At 39.0% G+C, this 18,211-nt stretch overlaps 1 protein-coding gene across 8 annotated transcripts in view; it reads right to left on the bottom strand.

Moving 5' to 3' along the window:
* The window catches only part of LOC109977736 (NXPE family member 3-like), a 62,269-nt gene that overhangs the window by 40,770 nt on the left and 3,288 nt on the right, over window positions 1–18,211 (bottom strand). For 3 of the 8 annotated variants that reach the window (XM_065951061.1, XM_065951066.1, XM_065951067.1), the window contains exons 1-7: window positions 15,917–16,133; window positions 14,570–14,702; window positions 9,013–9,480; window positions 7,765–8,060; window positions 7,427–7,497; window positions 7,103–7,309; window positions 6,945–7,021 (exon numbers count right to left, since the gene is read on the bottom strand). In XM_065951061.1, coding sequence (XP_065807133.1) covers window positions 6,945–7,021; window positions 7,103–7,309; window positions 7,427–7,497; window positions 7,765–8,060; window positions 9,013–9,480; window positions 14,570–14,686 — 1,236 coding nt within the window. In that variant the 5' untranslated portion in view covers window positions 14,687–14,702; window positions 15,917–16,133. Of the gene's footprint in view, window positions 1–593; window positions 7,022–7,102; window positions 7,310–7,426; window positions 7,498–7,764; window positions 8,061–9,012; window positions 9,481–12,785; window positions 12,823–14,304; window positions 14,430–14,569; window positions 14,703–15,916; window positions 16,134–18,211 lie in introns of those variants that run through there. The other 5 variants (XM_065951063.1, XM_065951062.1, XM_065951060.1 and 2 more) reach the window with 5 other exon arrangements.

The following is an 18,211-nucleotide window of genomic DNA, read 5'->3' as shown; positions in this document are numbered from 1 at the left end:
GAAGTATACATTTTAAAGACTTTTTAGATTAGATACATAGCTGTTTTTATTGGTTATTTCATGATAAATACTTTTAATACACCCTCTATTGTCTGTTTTTTTATTGTCTGCTCACCCCTGATTTTGGGGATGTTGGTGGACATGATGTCCATCATGTGCAAAAAGGGTATCCTCTTGTGTCTGTCGGCAGACCACACTTGAAGAGAAAGAAGCAATGCCTGACGATTGCTTTTAAAGACTGGAACTGCTGGGGGTTTACCTCAGTTCTCCTCCAATGAGGATAGAGAATTCAGACACCCCCCACCCCTCACACCTATTTGTTAGTTGTTGTTGGGGAGTGCTGGGCTAAGACTCCTTTGTTTAGTTCCCTCCAGAATAACTCTAGTCAGGCTTGAGAACTGCGATACAGGCCTGAGTCCTTTGTCCAGCACACATGGCTGAGGCCAAACAATACAGAGTAAAGGAAACAAACTTTAATAAATAGACTAAGAGAGAAGATGAAACTTCCATCCACCGTCTCAGGCTGGGACCCATAAACAAATAAGGTTCCTGTGTAAACAGGAGAAAGATGAGGAAGAGGACAGTGCTTCTGCTCAGTGCAGCTTCTCTCAGCATAATTTATTTGTTAATATTCAAAATAAATGTATTTTTTTCTGACTTGTATTTTCTCTGCATGACAGCATATTACAGCATTTTGTACAGAATCCACAAACAACATAGGTACACAATTCACCATACTTCCAAATGCGAATAGTAGAAAATTACCTCAATAAATCTTTATTCAGCCATTAAACTGAGATAGTTTACCTTTACTTAAAATATGAGGTAAGAGAAACTAGCACATTGCTAGTATCAAACAAAAACATGCATGAACCAAAGACTGACATAATAATATTAATTATACTTAACTATATTTATTCCTAAATGAAATGTACTGGAGCAAAAAATTTGACAGAATTTTAAAATAACCAAAAAGACGATATAATCGGCAGCGCCATCTTAGACTGCACTTGACACAGAGTACACACAAAGTCCCTGCTTCTTCACAAAACCATTCTTAAAACATACTTTCAAATTCGACTTAACTTGCTTTTAGTTTTAAACCAAATTCTTACATGTTGACATGTTTTAAAAGCTTCACAAACCTGTGTAAACAGGAGAAAGATGAGGAAGACGACAGTGCTTCTGCTCAGTGCAGCTTCTCTCAGCATAATGAAGAAGCAACGAGAGTCTGCAAACAAAGAGCGTCCAAGGGAGAAGCACAGCGCCACACTGCCTCCTACAGGCAACACTGATATGTGCAGTTTATTCTAAATTGAAACTCTTCTTCAAATAAATATTTCACTGGCCAACATGGCTCATATTAAAGTGCACCTTTATATTATTTATAAAATAAAACAAACCAGTTATAAACATAAAATGTGACAACACCTTTTGTGTGCGTCACACCTACACTCCGTGGAAATAAGAATGCTGAATAGAAGACAATGAAAATAGAACTTGGCTGGTTGAACTACCAAGATTATGTACAAACAAGTAAGAATGCCTACTGGGGGTGGACAAGAGAGATAGTTGTAAGCAAAGATGATACTGTATCCACCACACTTGAAAAAGGGAAAACACTTTTTTCCCCAACGGTACATTGACTTTCCCCAACGGTACATCGACGAAAGGCAAATTAGAAGACTTTGAGTGCATACTTTATGTCATTGGTTCTGAGGAGCCCCTTGAGGGTAGTGTCACAGTTTGAAGTTTGTTAGCGCAAACTAATTACAAGATCCACAGACTATACCTCTGTACAAAGCCAAAAGATTGTAGTGATTCTGAGCTTAGTGATGCAACAACAGACATGCCCTTTTCACCTGACACATCCAACACACTTGGGCCAGCTACACATACATCTCCATCCTTATCCATCACTGCTCTCCCCCACTCCTGTCAAAAGACCTCGGTACGGCAGTAGGCCTTTCTCTTGGAGCAGTCCCAATACTACCTCAACATTCCAAGCTACTCCTTCTTCTCAAACATCAGACCAGCCTCTTATAGATCTTTCCAGTGATGATGAAGTTATTGTACTTGGATATGACACCAACATGCCTTGTGAACTTGTCGATGGTCTTGATGACACTCTGATATACTCACCTCTACACGTCAAGACCACAGTAAGTCCAGATTCCTGGCTAGTTAACAGCCAACAAGAAAGCGGCGCAAACACAGTCTTTGAAAATCAAATAGAAGAAGTAGTGGTAGCTGAGATGGAAGAAGATATTATTCACATTGTGGATTCTGAGCAGGCTTTAAGTTCCACCAGCAAAATTGCCATTGATTTCTTTGAAAATCCAGAGAATATCGTGGAGAAGCAAGTCATTGTGATCCGCAAAGCACACTGTCTTGTGGACATGATTGAAGCATTTACAGACAACTGCATCCTGGATGCTAATATTTCAATCAGGCGTGTGTTTGAACGTGGCGAGGCTGAGGCTGGAGTTGGGAGTGGGGTCACCAGAGACTGCCTCACTGATTTCTGGGATATGTTTTATGCATCAAAGACCTGTGGAACCAACTACAACAGTGATTCTCAAACTTTTTAGACTGCGTACCACCATTATGGTAGATGTTAAAATATACTGTAGGCCTATTTCTACACACATTTTATGCTGGAGGCAAATATATTCATACATTTTTTTTTGATTTATTATTGACTGTTGGCAGCCACACTATAGGCCTACTAAGGGCTAGCGCTAGAACTGGCACTTAAACGCCAAACAACACTGAAATTTGCCTAAATTAAAAGAAGTGCAGCACAATAAAAATGACAACTTTATACCAACAACCTGTTTGAGAATATTTAGTCTCCAGTGTTTCCCACACAAAGACGATATCTGGGCCCAAGTATATTTACGGCCTGTTCTTATTTAATTATTCAATTATTCATAAAATTGCTGCGTGTGTGTGCACGAGAGAGAGAGAGAGAGAGAGAGAGCACGTGAGAGAGTGAATGCGTGAGAGAGTGCAGGCTCCGTGCAACCAGAGCCTCTGAATTATAAGGTTCTGCGTTCAACATAGCAAAAAAAAATCCTTCTCGACTCCTGCGCATAGTTAAGACAGCAAAATAGAGCAGAATCACATCAGCTTCAGAGCAAGAGAGAGAGATAGAGGGTGAGCGACTGTCCGTACACTCTTGTAAATGCATCACAACGGAAGCATCTCCTGGCTCCGTTTTGAAAATGTTAATGTACAGCTGCTTGCCACCGATTCTGTGCTGATCTCCAATAAGTAACAGAATATCTGTTAATGTAGGCCTACAGCTGCTTTGTGTTGATTTAGTACTGAACTCTTATAAGTAACGAAATATCGAGTGGAACTTTTCAAAACTACTCCTGGTGTTTATGTCTGTGCGCATAAATTGAGAAGATTGTTTGTTGCAAAAAACTAGATTAATTTAGAGGGGAAAACACATTTGATATAAATACAACCCAATAGATACAAGCCAGATAAGATAAGAGTATAGTGTTTTATGCTGAACGTTTTTTGTTTTTTTTATCCCAATTTTGCACCACAAATTCCAAGAGAAAGAGTGGACTGCTGTTGCTCGCATCATGGCCTTTGGATGGCAGAAATTTCAGTTCTTTCCAGTCCAACTTCCCCCTCCATTCCTTACAGAGGCTCTATCTCTCTCCTGTTCAGACAATCTACTAGAGGCTTTCTTCAACTATATCAGCGCAACTGAGAAGAATGTGCTAACTGAGGCAATTAGCAACTTCAAAGGGGCAGATATGGATGAACTCCTCAGCATACTCAGCAGTCACAACTGCTGTGTACTCCCAACTGAAGAAAATCTGCCAAGTCTGGTGGAGGAAATAGCCCACAAAGAGATGGTACAAGAACCAGCATTTATCATAAAGTGTTTGAAGCCAATTCCCAGGTCTATTGGACAATCCATGAGTTGGGAAGGACTGAAGAACATTCTGGATGATCTCAAACCCAAGGCAAGAAACATTACCAAAACCATCAAGTTACCAGGATCTATGTCACTGGAAGAACAAACTACCTCAAATCATCTCTTGAGATTTGTAAGAAAAAGAGATGAGAAGGAGCTTGGCCTATTCCTCAGGTACTGCACAGGGTCTGACTTGTTCCTATCTAAGACCATTAAAGTCACATTCACAGCAGAACAGCCACAGTTCGCAAGGGCACCTTTGGCTCACACCTGCAGTTGTTCTTTGGAACTGGCATCTAACTACAAAGACTATGGAGATTTTAGAACAGAATTCATCTCTGAATGGAGGTATTTGAAGAGTGGATTGTAGGTAATGGATTTGGCCTAAAACGGCTTTGTTTGCTTAGACAGCAAAAGAAAACTGTGCGTGCACACTCACTCAGAACTTTAGCAGCGTCATCTTTTATATAATCCTCAAGTTCTACATGTGGAGGGCAGATGCATCGTTGTAGTAAAAGAAGGTAGAACTTTTCTTTTAAATGTATGATCTCTTTAAAATTCAAATATGACAGCTGAAGGCACTGTGGAAAAAAAGTCACACTTGAGTTAATATTTCAATAAAGATATATTTCATAAATTACAGTGTTTGTAATGCTATACAGATCTTCAAACCTGGAAGAGTTTACATTGCCAGTACTGTTCTATGTTGTCAGTGTCAAATTCAAAGTGCTATATATACATTTTTCTAACCACAGTTAAAGGACCAGTCTTACCTCTTTTTTTTAAGATTTATTTTTGGGCTTTTTGTGCCTTTAATGGAGTGATAGGACAGTGAATAGAGTTGTAAACCAGGGAGAGAGAGTGGGGAACGACATGCGGGAGGGAGGCCATGGGTGGGATGTGAACCTGGGCTGCCTGCTTGAGATGACAGCCTCAATACATGGGCCGCACGCCCTAACCATTGCACCACCAGCGCCCCACCAGTCTTACCTCTATCTAAAGTTATACAAATAAGCTGGTGACCACTGCTGTCAACTGCAAAAACTCAAAATCTTACCAAGAATATTTGTCTTATTTCTAGTCAAAACAAATCTCATTACACTTAAAATAAGACACATCACCTAAAAAGTCATTTGATTTCCACATGTTTTGCTTGTTTCAAGCAAATTTTCACTTGAAATAAGAAGAAACTCCATGGAGTTAGTTTTTTTTGCTTGTAATAAGAAAAAACACTGACTCCATGGACAAATTGTTCTACTTATTTAAAGTGAAAATTTGCTTGAAACAATAATCATGTGTTTTATTTATGACACATTGAAATGAAGAAAAGATTGATCATGCCAAGCCATAAAGTCATCCACAACTGCCTCATAACCCTGCTCTCCCCCATCAAGAAGGCTGACAATCAAAGTAACATCAACACATTTCCCAATGTGTCTGTTTTTGATAGATTGATTGATCTTTATTGTCATTGTAAATTTATACAACGAAACTCTGTAGAAGCAATCCAGCTGCAGCATATAAAATATGAAATATGTACACATACAACAGCACACACACACAAATGCTGCAACACTCATTAGTGTACATAATGTACAGAAGGGCTGACAGACAACAAGCTGGTGGAAGAAAAGATCAGGATAGAAAGAACACCATTTACTGTCACGCACTGCCACCTATTGGTAAAAAGTCCATTATCCAACCATTCAGGCTAGGATCAAGTTCAAGGTCCCATATGTAGGATATTTCCTGAATTAAATCATAAAAATGACCTAACTATATCATCAGACATCAAGGAAACATGCTATGCTTCTTTGTCAATAGAAATTTTACCTCAGAGAGGACATGATTAATAATCAAAGCAACAAAACATTTACTCACATAATAAATTGAGCTCATGAATAATTTAACTACTGTGGATCCATACTTTAGCTGATTAACACATTGAATAAAAAAAGTCCACTTAATGTTTAATAAGATAGTTACATGATTGAATGAGGTGAATAGGAGACGCTCCCTCACTGACTTTTCGTTTTCAATTGAGCAGCCAAAGGTTGGATGGCATAATGGATTATTTTAGTTTAGTTTTTTAGTTTTCATGTAAATTGGCTGAATAAATTCATGTCATGGGTATTTAGTAATGGGTAGATGGTGAATACTTCTTCATTACATGTTCCAGAGTAGCTAATTATAATTTAGCAGATAATGTAACTACACAAATTGTTGCATAGTTAATGGGGAATTAACTACTAGTTAGCCATTAGTTAATGGGTAGATAGTAACTTCTCATACAATTCTATGGAGTAAATGGACTAAATGGTAAATTTAGCTTATTGTGGTATGGTAAATTTAGACTTGAGCTCAGATGTATTTAAATTTCCAAATTTCCAAGTACCTAGCTCAATGAGCTGTTTGGGTTAATGTGAATCTTCACACGCCTGTTTTTATTAGAGCTATTTGACTTCAAACTGATTGACAAGAGCTGCATTTTTCCTGAATTGTTAAAATTCCTTCATGAAATTAACAGCTATCTCTTCTTTTGTGGGCATATGTAGGACAATAGAACATCAACCATATTCTTAATGATGGGACGTTTTGGATGAATGTTGTGTGGCAAGTGGTGAGCAAGAACCATATCCCATGCATCCACCAGTTGGACATTAAGTCCTTTGAACATGGCTCTGAGCACCTTGTCCACCTGAAACGAGAACCAGTCACCGTTGCTTATCACATTACCAACGTGCATAGCTTGGAGGGTCCCAGTTCTGATGACCACCAGTGTGCCAGGAGCCCTATTCAACAGACGGACCACTGCCCTGCGGATGCTCTGAAGCCGTCTGATGTAAAGTTCAATTGGAAAAGTGCTGAAATGGGCCCAGATTCCTAAAACTACAACTGTGTTGGTACCACCAACCAGCGTATCAAGTTTTTTGGAAACGTAAAAGTCCTTACTGGTTGGTATTATTGAAATCCGAAGAGGAAGACCATGGATGCGGTACGTTACCATGATTTTGTTTGCATTTTCCCATATCATGTAAGGTCCTGCTGGCTTCGGACTGTTCAGGTTTACTGCCTTAGCCTCTGCAAGTGTGACAGAAGGAACAGATTAAGTTGCAATATTAATGAACCAAATTTTGCCTACAATAACTGTGGAACAGATACCTGGAAGCGAAGCGTCGAGGTACTCAAACCACTGCCTGATGGTTGAGTCTCCATACATGTGGACCACCTTGCCTTTCAAACACTGGCTGATTGCAGAGTCGTTGTTGAATTGGTTAACGTTAAAGCCACCTAGTGATCGCCACACACCCTGGTAGTAATACCCAGAGAGTCCAGACTTCCCACTGTCTTGATTGACTGCAGGTTGCCCTGAGAAGAATTGAAAAAAGGTTGTATGTACTCTTTCACAAGTCACTTTAACTGTCAAGGTCTCAAGCTCATTCAGTTTTGATTTTTATTGGTGAGAGTAGGAAAGATCATGCTTACCTTTCCTTCGTGGCAACACAGTGACACTGGCAGGTCCTGAAGCCGGAATGAAGACTTTCAGGTTGACATTCCTGTATAAAAATTCACATTATATATTGTACTTTACACACACTAATATAATCACTGTCAAAACATGATTTACCAAAAGGTAAAGATTTAATTGCATTAAGTTACTCTGCCTCCATATTTGGGCTTTAAAGATATATAAATACCTTTAGATTTACTCATAAATGTCCGTTGTTATTAACTAGACATATTTAAATCAGGAGATACATAGTAAGCTCTAATATTTGTATGTATTCATCAAGTGAAAAAAGTATTTTTTTAAACTTCATCACCTTTGAAAGAGCTTCAACTCTTCGGTCTTGAGTACATTATTATATCCTGTTTTCATGTGGTTAAACCTGGCATCACAGCTCAGATTCTTTGGCTTGTAGCAGAACCACGGGTCACCTGTATGGAGGTCAGTGTAGTTGCACTGTGGCTGGCTGGTTTGGCGTAGGCAAACATTACAGATGGTAGATTCAGAGATTGAGCCTGAGCGGAAGACGCTTTGGAAGCGAACCCTATCAGGATGATCTCTGTTTAGCCTACGTAGAACTGTGACAGCCTCACTTGAGTGGACAAGGGTCACCTCATAAAACAAAGAACAAAAGTTTAAAGTTATACATACAAGAAATACCCCATGTACAGTACTTGTATAATTAGATAGTTCATAACTATTTTTTTTTTTGCTTCAGCCCACTGAAGTTGCTAATTTATTTAACTTAAGAGAGATTGGTTGATATGGTAAACTCTCCACTAGCTGGCCAGTAGAACTTGTTTTCTTCTCTCTGTTATATCAGCTGAAGACAGACAGAAAATGTTGGGAGGAGAAAGTGGGGGGTGACATACAGCAAAAGGCCAAGAGTGGATTCTAATCCCAGGCCACTGCAACAAGTACTCTGTAAATTGGCTCGTAACATAATATCCGGACCCTTAGTTTTGCAACTATCTAACCCAACAATTCTGACACCATCTCTGGCCCATAGGCAATTTTAGAGTGGCTAAAGTGTTCTGTAGAGCATCAGACCATTAAAAAGTGTAAACATAAAGTGTTATGAGTGTTGTGACCAGCCGTGTGTTGGACAGACTCAGGCCTGTGGCCCAGGTGTAAAGTGTAGGGGGGAGTCAGACTCAATTCCCTCATTGGAGTAGAACTGGGGAATAACAGCAGGGAATCAAAGACTGTAGTCTCCCATTGCTCCTCGTCTCTCAAGTGCTGGCCTTCCTCCGAAGACAGGTCTGTATCACTTTCCCTGCTTCCACAGCATGTTTTTAAGAGTCTTTGTGCGTAGTCGGCAACTAGTTGGTCGAGCACAGAGAGTTTTCTTTCCTTGTATTTTCTTCGGACCAGGAGCGCTGCAGACTTCCACAATGTCTTCGTTTTAACTTTGAATGTTGTTGCTTGTTAGCAAAAGTAATCAGGGGGAATGGTTTAGATTTCATGAATTAAACTACCTACAGGACAATACCATTGCAATAGGTAATTCTTTTGGCATTACTTGTTGTACATTAACATTTAAGGATATAGCCTTGAACTGTACCTCAACCTGTGCGCTTCCTTCCCAGAGTAAAGAGAATACAGCAGAGTAGGAGCCATTAAGGAGATCCACCACTCGTCCAGCCACACCTGCTTCAAGTGCCCTGTTGTGCAACCGGGCAACAATTGCATCTCCTCCAGACTTCTTGGGGTTACCTTGGAAGTTGTACATTTGTATAATAACTTCCAGCTGGTCTCCTACATGCCAATCTCCTCCACCCCTCCTTGGGAGAATGGTAAAGGTGCTGTGGGCGGCATTACTTGTCTGATTCAATGAAAAAGGAGCTGGCAGAGGAGGAGTCTCAGGCCAAGCAATGGAGTCCAATAGGAGACGTTCCTCCTTAGCATCTGCAGAAGACAGTGGCTTGATGGTGCAGAAGTTGTCAGGCATGTAAGGAGCCAACACAGGACCGGTGGAAGGAGCGGAGGTCACTTTCTTGAGGAAGATGATAGAGTTTTCTTCAAAATTAATCTGGCAAGGGGTCGAAAAAGAAGGATGGTTACAACAATGTATCAAACAAATGGACTAAATTGAACTAAAAGAGGATGGAAGATTTTTCAAATATATTGCCATGATCTCTACACAAGAAAGAAAGTTACAGGATTGTGAGGGAATAACAAAGACTTTTTTCAATGCTGAGCCAGAGTGTGTCTGACGGCCAAATTCCACCAGCTTCCACTGTCTCAGCTCGGCCAGTCCGGAGCAATCCGTAGCAGTTACACAAGGCTTCTATTTTTGCCAGATGCCGGAGCACGGTGCATCAATTTACCACAGAAAAGATTGAGCGGGAGGGTCAAGTCATTTTCCATTTAAAAATAAATTGTACTTAAATTTGATGGTGAAGACATGTTTGAAACAGTTGGGACAGTGGCAACAAAATAGTATAAAAGTTGTAAAATGCTTTAAATAACAGCTGATGGAACATCTTACAGTTAATAAGGTTAACAGGAAACAGGCGAGTAACATTTCTAGGTATGAAAAGAGCATCGCAGAGTGGCTTGTCTTTGTTAAGTCAAGATGTGGTGGATGTTTTCTTGTCCACTGACATCCACATATTAAATCCCTTGCAGGCCTTAGCTTTCATAGACGTCCCATTAGGGGACATTCAAATGGTTAAATGGACCAGAGTCACAAATATGTGGACGAAAGTAAAAGCATCTTTTGGTTTGCAATCTCGGGACTAACTTACATTGAATTTATAAAGGGTTTTACTCCCTTCCATACAGATGCAGGATTTAGGAAATGGTCAGAATATGAACTCACTAAGCTACAGCAACTCCACAGGGATAGAAGTCTAAAATTTGAACAGTTAAATAGGAATTCACACTTCCTAACACTGATTTCTTTATATATTTACAGTTCAGGACATTTTCCACTAAGCATAAAGAATGGAATAAAATCTTGGAGCCCCTTGAATTGAGGAGTTTCTGTTTATAGCACAAACAGGAAATGGGGGGTGAGAAAATTACAAGTAATAATAATAATAATAATAACTTTATTTATATAGCACCTTTTAAAAACACAGGTTTACAAAGTGCTTTGACAAACAGCAAGAACAAAGCAAACTAAACCAAACACAGAAAAACATTAACAACAGTAAGAATATAACAGATGCAAAATACCAAAAATAATTAAATACAATTCAACAGAAAAGAACCCAAAGTGCACGATACACAACCAGACATATATAACCCAACCATCATAAGAACCATCATAAGAACCATCATAAGAACCCAGGAACACAAGAACCCAACAACATGAGCTGAGACCAAGAGGACCAAAGATTTAAAAAGATGTAAGAAACTAAGAGATAAAAGCAAATAAAAAGCAATGAGAAGGTAAGCACAGTAAAAGAAATAAAAACAAGTGGTTAAAGGATCAAAAAACCCAAAATTATAATATTAATAAAAATAAAAATGAACTATAAATACGAAACATAAATAGACAAAGTAAGTAAGATAAGAAATTACCAAGTTAAAACACAAGAGGAGATTAAGATATGAGCATGAATACGAGATAAGACCATAAATAAAAGACAGTAAGAAGTAGAAGAAGATAAAAATAGTAAAACCAGTAAGAGAAGACATTAAGAAGACGACATCACATAAAAGCAAGTCTGTAAAAGTATGTTTTAAGAAGGGATTTAAAAGAATTGAGGGAATCTGCAAGTCTTATCTCCTCAGGGAGGTCGTTCCAAAGTCGAGGGGGCCTGACTGAAAAGGCCCGGTCACCTTTAGTTTTAAGTCTCGACTTTGGAACGACCAGGAGGCTCCCACCCGAGGATCTAAGACTGCGGGCTGGCTCATATGGTGTCAGTAACTCTGTTATATAGCTTGGAGCCAGCCCCGTCCGTGCTTTAAAAGTAATGAGTAAAATCTTAAAATCGATTCTAAAACGTACAGGAAGCCAGTGTAATGAAGCTAAAATTGGAGTGATGTGATGTCGTCTGTTACTAGTAAGAAGCCTAGCTGCTGCATTTTGGACCAGCTGGAGGCGAGACAGTGACTTATTTGTGATTCCGGAAAAGAGGGAGTTACAGTAGTCAAGTCGGGAGAAGATGAGGGCGTGGATGATCTTTTCAAGGTCTCGTTGGGTTAGGATTGTTTTAATTTTGGAGATGGTGCGTAGATGGAAGAAGCTTGATCGGACAACTGTTTTGATATGGGATTCAAAGGTGAGATTGCAATCGAATGTTATTCCTAGATTTCTGGCGGTGGGTTGGACATTGGTGAATAAGGGACCGAGGCTGCTCTTTGAGATATGAGTGGTGTTTGGCGGGTTGAATATTATGATTTCAGATTTAGAATTGTTCAGTTGGAGAAAGTTTTGCGCCATCCAGCAGTTGATATCGTTTAGGCAGTTTCTGACAGCAGCTAGGCTCCTAGCATCCTCAGGTCTTAAAGGAAGGCATATCTGTGTGTCGTCTGCGTAGCAGTGAAAGGAGACATTGTGGCGTTCAATTATTTGGCCAAGAGGCAGCATATAAATGGAGAATAAAATGGGACCTAAAACCGAACCGTGCGGTACACCACAGGTAATGTTAGAGGTAGAGGAGGAGTAGTTACCGATGGTGACCGCGAAGGTTCTTTCTAAAAGATAAGAGTAAAACCAGCTAAGTGCAGTACCCTTTAAACCAACCCAATGTCTGAGACGATCAGTTAAAATTGTGTGATCAACAGTATCAAAAGCTGCGCTAAGATCTAAAAGAATTAAAATTGTGCCCTCCCCTCTATCTGTTGCTAAAAGAAGGTCATTGGTTACCTTGAGGAGGGCAGTCTCTGTGCTGTGACAAGCTCTAAAACCGGATTGGAATTTCTCAAAGAGGTTATTTTCAGTCATAAAAGATAAAAGTTGTGTTGAAACCACCTTTTCTAAAACTTTTGATAAAAATGGAAGTTTTGAGATTGGTCTAAAATTGTTAAAATCAGTGGGATCAAGGTTGGGTTTCTTTAAAAGTGGTTGGACCACAGCATGTTTAAAAGCAGAGGGGACTACACCTTCCGCCAAGGAACTATTAATAATGGATAAAATACTGGGTCCAACTGTGTTAAAAACCTCTTTGAGAAATGTTGTGGGAATAAAATCAAGGCTGCACTTTTATCATGTATTTTCAGGTATGACTTTGAAAATTGCAATGCAGATAAAAGGAAGATGGGAAACTGAAATTAATGTAGACATACCAGAGGGAAAAATGTTAGAAATATGAACTGAAGCACATCTTGTAGCCAATTCTAATACATGGAGGGAATTGAAGTGGAAGATAATGAGATACTTACGGACACCAGTAATAGTGGTTAAAATGGTCTCAGCATACTGTGATACATGTTGGATAAATAGTGGTAGACAAATCAGCACCCATACCCATATTTTGAACATTAAAAACATTTTGGGAGGAGGTTTCTGAGGCTCTGGAAACAATATTTCATCAAAAGATCGAATGAGGAAATACTGGGCCTAAAACCGATAGGTTGATGGTAGAGCTATTAAATACCTTTTAGAAATTGTGATAACAGCAGTTCTCAACTGTATCACAATTAAATGGTTAAAACCTGACCCTCCAACATATAGTACATGAGGAAGGGTAATACAATCACTGGGGTGTGTTTGTAATTATTTAGTTTATGATTTACTTTAGTATAGTTTGTGGGTTTTATTACTGGTAATGGCACACTGTAAATAATTATGGTAATGAGAATAGTTACATTATGGTATACAAGTAATTACAATTTTTAATATTATATATTATGGTATAATTCATACAAATTAAATTGAGTTAAAAGGGGTAGATTAAATCATTCTTCTTACTCCTTTTCGGGCATCAAAAACGAATGAACTATGATTTCTCTTTCTTATGTTGTGAATTCACTTTATTTTTTTACATATTTTTAATTACAGCTATTTTATTATTTTGTTTTTCATTTTTTACATGTTCCAAATAAATCAATCAAATCAAAATCAAATCAACAAGGCAGCTCATTTTGACTGTACCAATAATTATCCTTTTCACACATACTGGTCACTACAATGGACAGCTATTCAAAAGCTGTTTTCCACTCCAGTGGACTTTAGCAAGTCAGCCCATACACTGTCATCCATTGGCCAGCTGTTGAAAGTGTGCCAAAATGTAGATGGTCCATATAACTTGCAGGTGATGTTTTTTTCTTAACATAAAGTAAAAACTAAGGAGCAATGTTATTGTGAAAAGATCCAAATATTGATTTTAGTTTTGGAGAAAATCATGATTGATCGGCTGTCCACTAGTTGGGCATCGTGCATTGCCGGCTACATTTCAATGGCAATACTGAGACTTTGCTCATCATGAAAATAACTGATGTTGTGATGGTTTTGGTTACTCTAAATTTATTTTCTCCCATTAAATGCTGTTCAGACAGCCTTAAGGCAAAAACTGAGCACGTAGTTTGAGCTCATTAAGCATGTTTTTCCTTTTTTAAACAGGAACACTCAAAAACTCAAACACTTTATATTATTATATTCAAAACTTAAATTTAAATGGATCTCTCCACCCCAGTTGACATGTGAAAATTGGAAATGTGATTTTGAAAGGGGAAGAATTATTATCGTTGTTTATGCACTATAAGATAAATAAATAAACATTTTTTGCATTATAGAGTTGCATGATGTCCACTCTAGTGGACACTCCTGTAACTTCAGAATTACTATTATTAACAAAATTTAAAAAAATAAATTCAACATTTCATGTCTTAAGTCTGATGTCTTAATTTGAATCTTTATGGAATGAAGCAGTGAAATATTTGAATTAAAAATGCTCCCCACCTAAATGTTATATTATCATCTGTCCCACCTTTGACAAGGTGAATAGCTGGTTAGGATTTTGGGGGTGCAGCAGGTGAGCATCATTTTCAAGTAGGGCCCATGCTAGTGCCCTCACCCCCCAGCCCCTGTAGTGTTTATTTGCAACAAAAAGATTAATGTTATCTGAGAGTACATCGAAAGAGACTGTTGTAAATAGTCTCCTGTAATCAGACTCAAAACATACAAATTCCACCTTTAAAGTTTTACCAATAATCCCAGTTCTCACCTGCAGCAGGGCCATGTTTCTTAGTGTAAAGAACAACACATACACAAGGAGGAGGATGACACAGGTCTTCAGAAGTTTCATGTTGACATGGTTACTTGTAAAACCTTTTAGCCACATGGTGAGTCCTCTGGTACTGGATTAAAACAACAAAAAGGGGAAACAGACTCTGTGTTAAGTTTATCATATGAATTCTTCTGGAAGTCACTTAACTCAGTCATAAAAACCTCTGAATATTTATAGTGTCATCATGTCTCACTACCAACATCAAACTAATCTAGTCAATCGAGAATGTGATAATTATATGTTACCAAACAGGTAGTGTACAACAAAACAACTTTTTGGTGCTAGAGGTTTGACAGGAACATAATTACAATGTTCATACTGATGGTCAAATTCTCACAATCAGGTGTGCCAAGGTTACATGGTCTTATGAAATGTACTGAAGTCACATGAGGACAAACTGTTGACTTAAGGTAGGGTTAGTTTACCTGCAGGCACGCAGTAATGGAGGCATGAAGGAAACATGTACATTTAGTCTAATCAATCAATCAATCAATCAATCAATTTTTATTTGTATAACCTCAACTCATAACAAGTGTTATCTCGACACACTTTACAAAAAGCAGGTAAAAGACCTTAATACCTAACTAAAGATTGTTTTGAAGTAGACATTTTAACTGGTACTATTTTGTTACTTTATACTTTAACACATTTACATTTCAGATTCTAATTCTATTCCGTTTATTCCTCAATGTTTTCTCTTCAGTTTCACTTGTTACTTTGTCGATTAAAAAATCAATGATTCTATATAATTTAATTTAATATCTGTATAATTTCAGATAACATTAAATTAACCTCATCACCTCTGTTTCTCCCAACTTCAGCATATATGATACCATGTCTGCAGTAATTTAATTGAAACTGTTAAAATAGCTCATGCTTCCCAAATGAATACACTTATTTTTGGGCATTTAAATATATTTTGATGGCACTGTACTACCTCTAAATTTATCAAACTGAACATGTGCTTTTTAACTGATGGGATCATAGATTGATAAAGTATGATATATGACATGGGGTTTTATATCAGAGCTTGAACTCAAACAGTGAAGAGTATTTCCTATCCCTAAAGTATCCAGTAACAAAACAAGTAAATGTGATACAGGGGTTCAATTAAAAACAAAAATCAGAAGCAAGAAGCTTAAAGCATGCAGCATAAAAGAGGTACAGAAAACGTTAAAAAAAGTACCTTCAAAGTAGACACTAATGGAAACATGTTGTTTTCCCAGCGTCTATAAAATTAAACATAAGGTACACCCAAACAAAATAAAGAATATTACAGCTTACCTCAGAAGAGATTAATTTGGAGTGAACACAGTGGTGAAATCTCTGTGATGTGACGGAAATCCAAATTAAAAAAAGTAAACCTTTTACTCAGAAAACAAGACAACCTGTCATAACAAGCTTCAAAAAGTGATCAAGGTGCAATTATGAAGATGACGGCTACTCTTCATAAGACTTTCCTCCCTACAAGATCTGGACGATAATGAATAAAAACACCAGCTCAAACAACAGATAACAAAAAGGAACTTTGCTCACTGACAGGTGTTCACTGGCGTTAATGTATTTACTTAGGTTCAGGAGCAGGATCATGCCTAAAACCGCACCTGTATTTACCTGACAGCTTATTCACACCTGGTCACCTCACCACATCCCGTTTGTCTCAGATCCTTCTACCCACCCTCCCTTCCCTACTTCTCATCCCTTCCCTCCTTCCTCATCCGTTCCCTTGTTGTGGATTTTTCTGTTGGTAATAAAAGATCTCAAGTCAAAGTCTTTTGTCTTTGTGTATTTTATTGCATATAGTAAGAGTTGTTTTGCAAAAGGGGTAATCAGCGACAAAAGTAACATCAGTCACAAGTGCATCAAAGATTCCCGGGGCAGTCCCGGTTGCAGAGCATATTTATACATTCACAGGGTGTAGGTATTTTGCATATACATGAGTAATACATGGTCATTGGTTTCAGCTTGCCCTAGTGGCTACAGCTTCTTCTAGTTTGCCTGGTGATTTATCTACTGTATGCAAGCTTCTTTATAAGGTACCTGGTACGGTGGAACAGAACAGAAACTCCTTTGTCAGGAGGGCACTGATTTAGGATCATGCTGTACTCAGATAATGAGGAGCGTACCTGTTGGAGATGCAGACCAAGGCCATAGAGAGAAACAGTTTTTAATTGCTAAATGACGCACAAACATCTAAGTCTTTTAAGTTCAAATGAGGGCGACAGACAGACAGTATTTTTCCACTACAAACACCATACATGCAAACACCAAGGATGCATACAGATCATCACCCCTGCCCCCCCTGGGCCGCTCAGACCACAACCTGTTGAGACTGCAGCCCATTTACATACCTATGGTGAAAAAACAACCCCCCACAACCAGGTATGTGAAGAAGTGGTCTAAGGAGGCCACTGAGGCGCTGCAGGACTGCTTCGACACCACTGACTCGGAGGTGCTGTGCAGCCCACATGGGGAGGACATTGACAGTTTAACCCACTGCATCACAGATTACATGAACTTCTGTGTTAAGAACACTGTACCCACCAAAAAAATACAGTGTTTCTCCAACAACAAACCCTGGGTGACCCCTGAGTTGAAAACCCTGCTCAATGAAAAGAGAAGAGTTTTTAGAGCTGGAGATAGAGAGGAGCTGAGGAGGGTGCAGAAGGAGCTCAAAAAAAAAATCAAGAAGGGGAAAGCCAGCTACCGAGCAAAGATGGAGGAGCATTTACAACATAAAAATGCAAGAGAAGTCTGGAGGGGCCTGAATAACATCTCAGGTCACAGCAGAAGGTGTTTGAGGGGCCCTGAAGCAGGAGACAGGGAGTGGGTAAATGAACTGAATCTGTTCTTCAATAGATTTGATTCTGCTCCCAACCCCACCCCCACCCACCAGAGCACAGACCAGCCCACTTCTCAGACACTCCATCTGAGTACCCTGAGTACCCTGAGTACCCTGAGTACCCTGCCACCCCCCTCAACAGCCCTCTCCTCCTCCTCCTCAGACGACCCCCCAACAACCTCCTCCTCTTCCTCCTCCTCCGACGGCCTCTCCATAACAGCTGATCAGGTGAGAGGATCAGAGGAGGATGTTAGTGAAGCTGACATCCATCATGGACAACCCCTCTCACCCCCTGCATGACACTGTGGGGGCCCTGAGCAGCTCCTTCAGCAGCAGACTCAGACACCCACCCTGCAAGACAGAGCGCTACTGCAGGTCTTTCATTCCATCTGCCATCAGACTGTTTAATCAGACTCTTTAACAGCATCACCACCTCATGCTACACACTGTGTGTTTTTTTTATAACAATAACTCTTTCCAGTGTAGTTACTGTGTAATTTTCCATTATTGTATTTTTTATTTATTCAACTGATGTAAATATGTTTGATTTAATTTTTAACATCTATTTTTATTTTTAATAATTATTTCCCGTCCCCTGTTTTCTTGAGCTGCTGTAATGCACAAATTTCCCCCACAGGGGATCAATAAAGTTTATCTTTATCTTTATCTTTAAACGTATCTCTTTAAGACTCCCATCGAATACGTTTTGAGAATCAGCGGATACAACTGAAGTCCGC

This window comes from Labrus bergylta, chromosome 23 (genome assembly GCF_963930695.1).
Source record: "Labrus bergylta chromosome 23, fLabBer1.1, whole genome shotgun sequence".
Lineage (NCBI taxonomy): Eukaryota > Metazoa > Chordata > Actinopteri > Labriformes > Labridae > Labrus > Labrus bergylta.
This window is presented reverse-complemented; position numbering and strand designations above follow the sequence as displayed.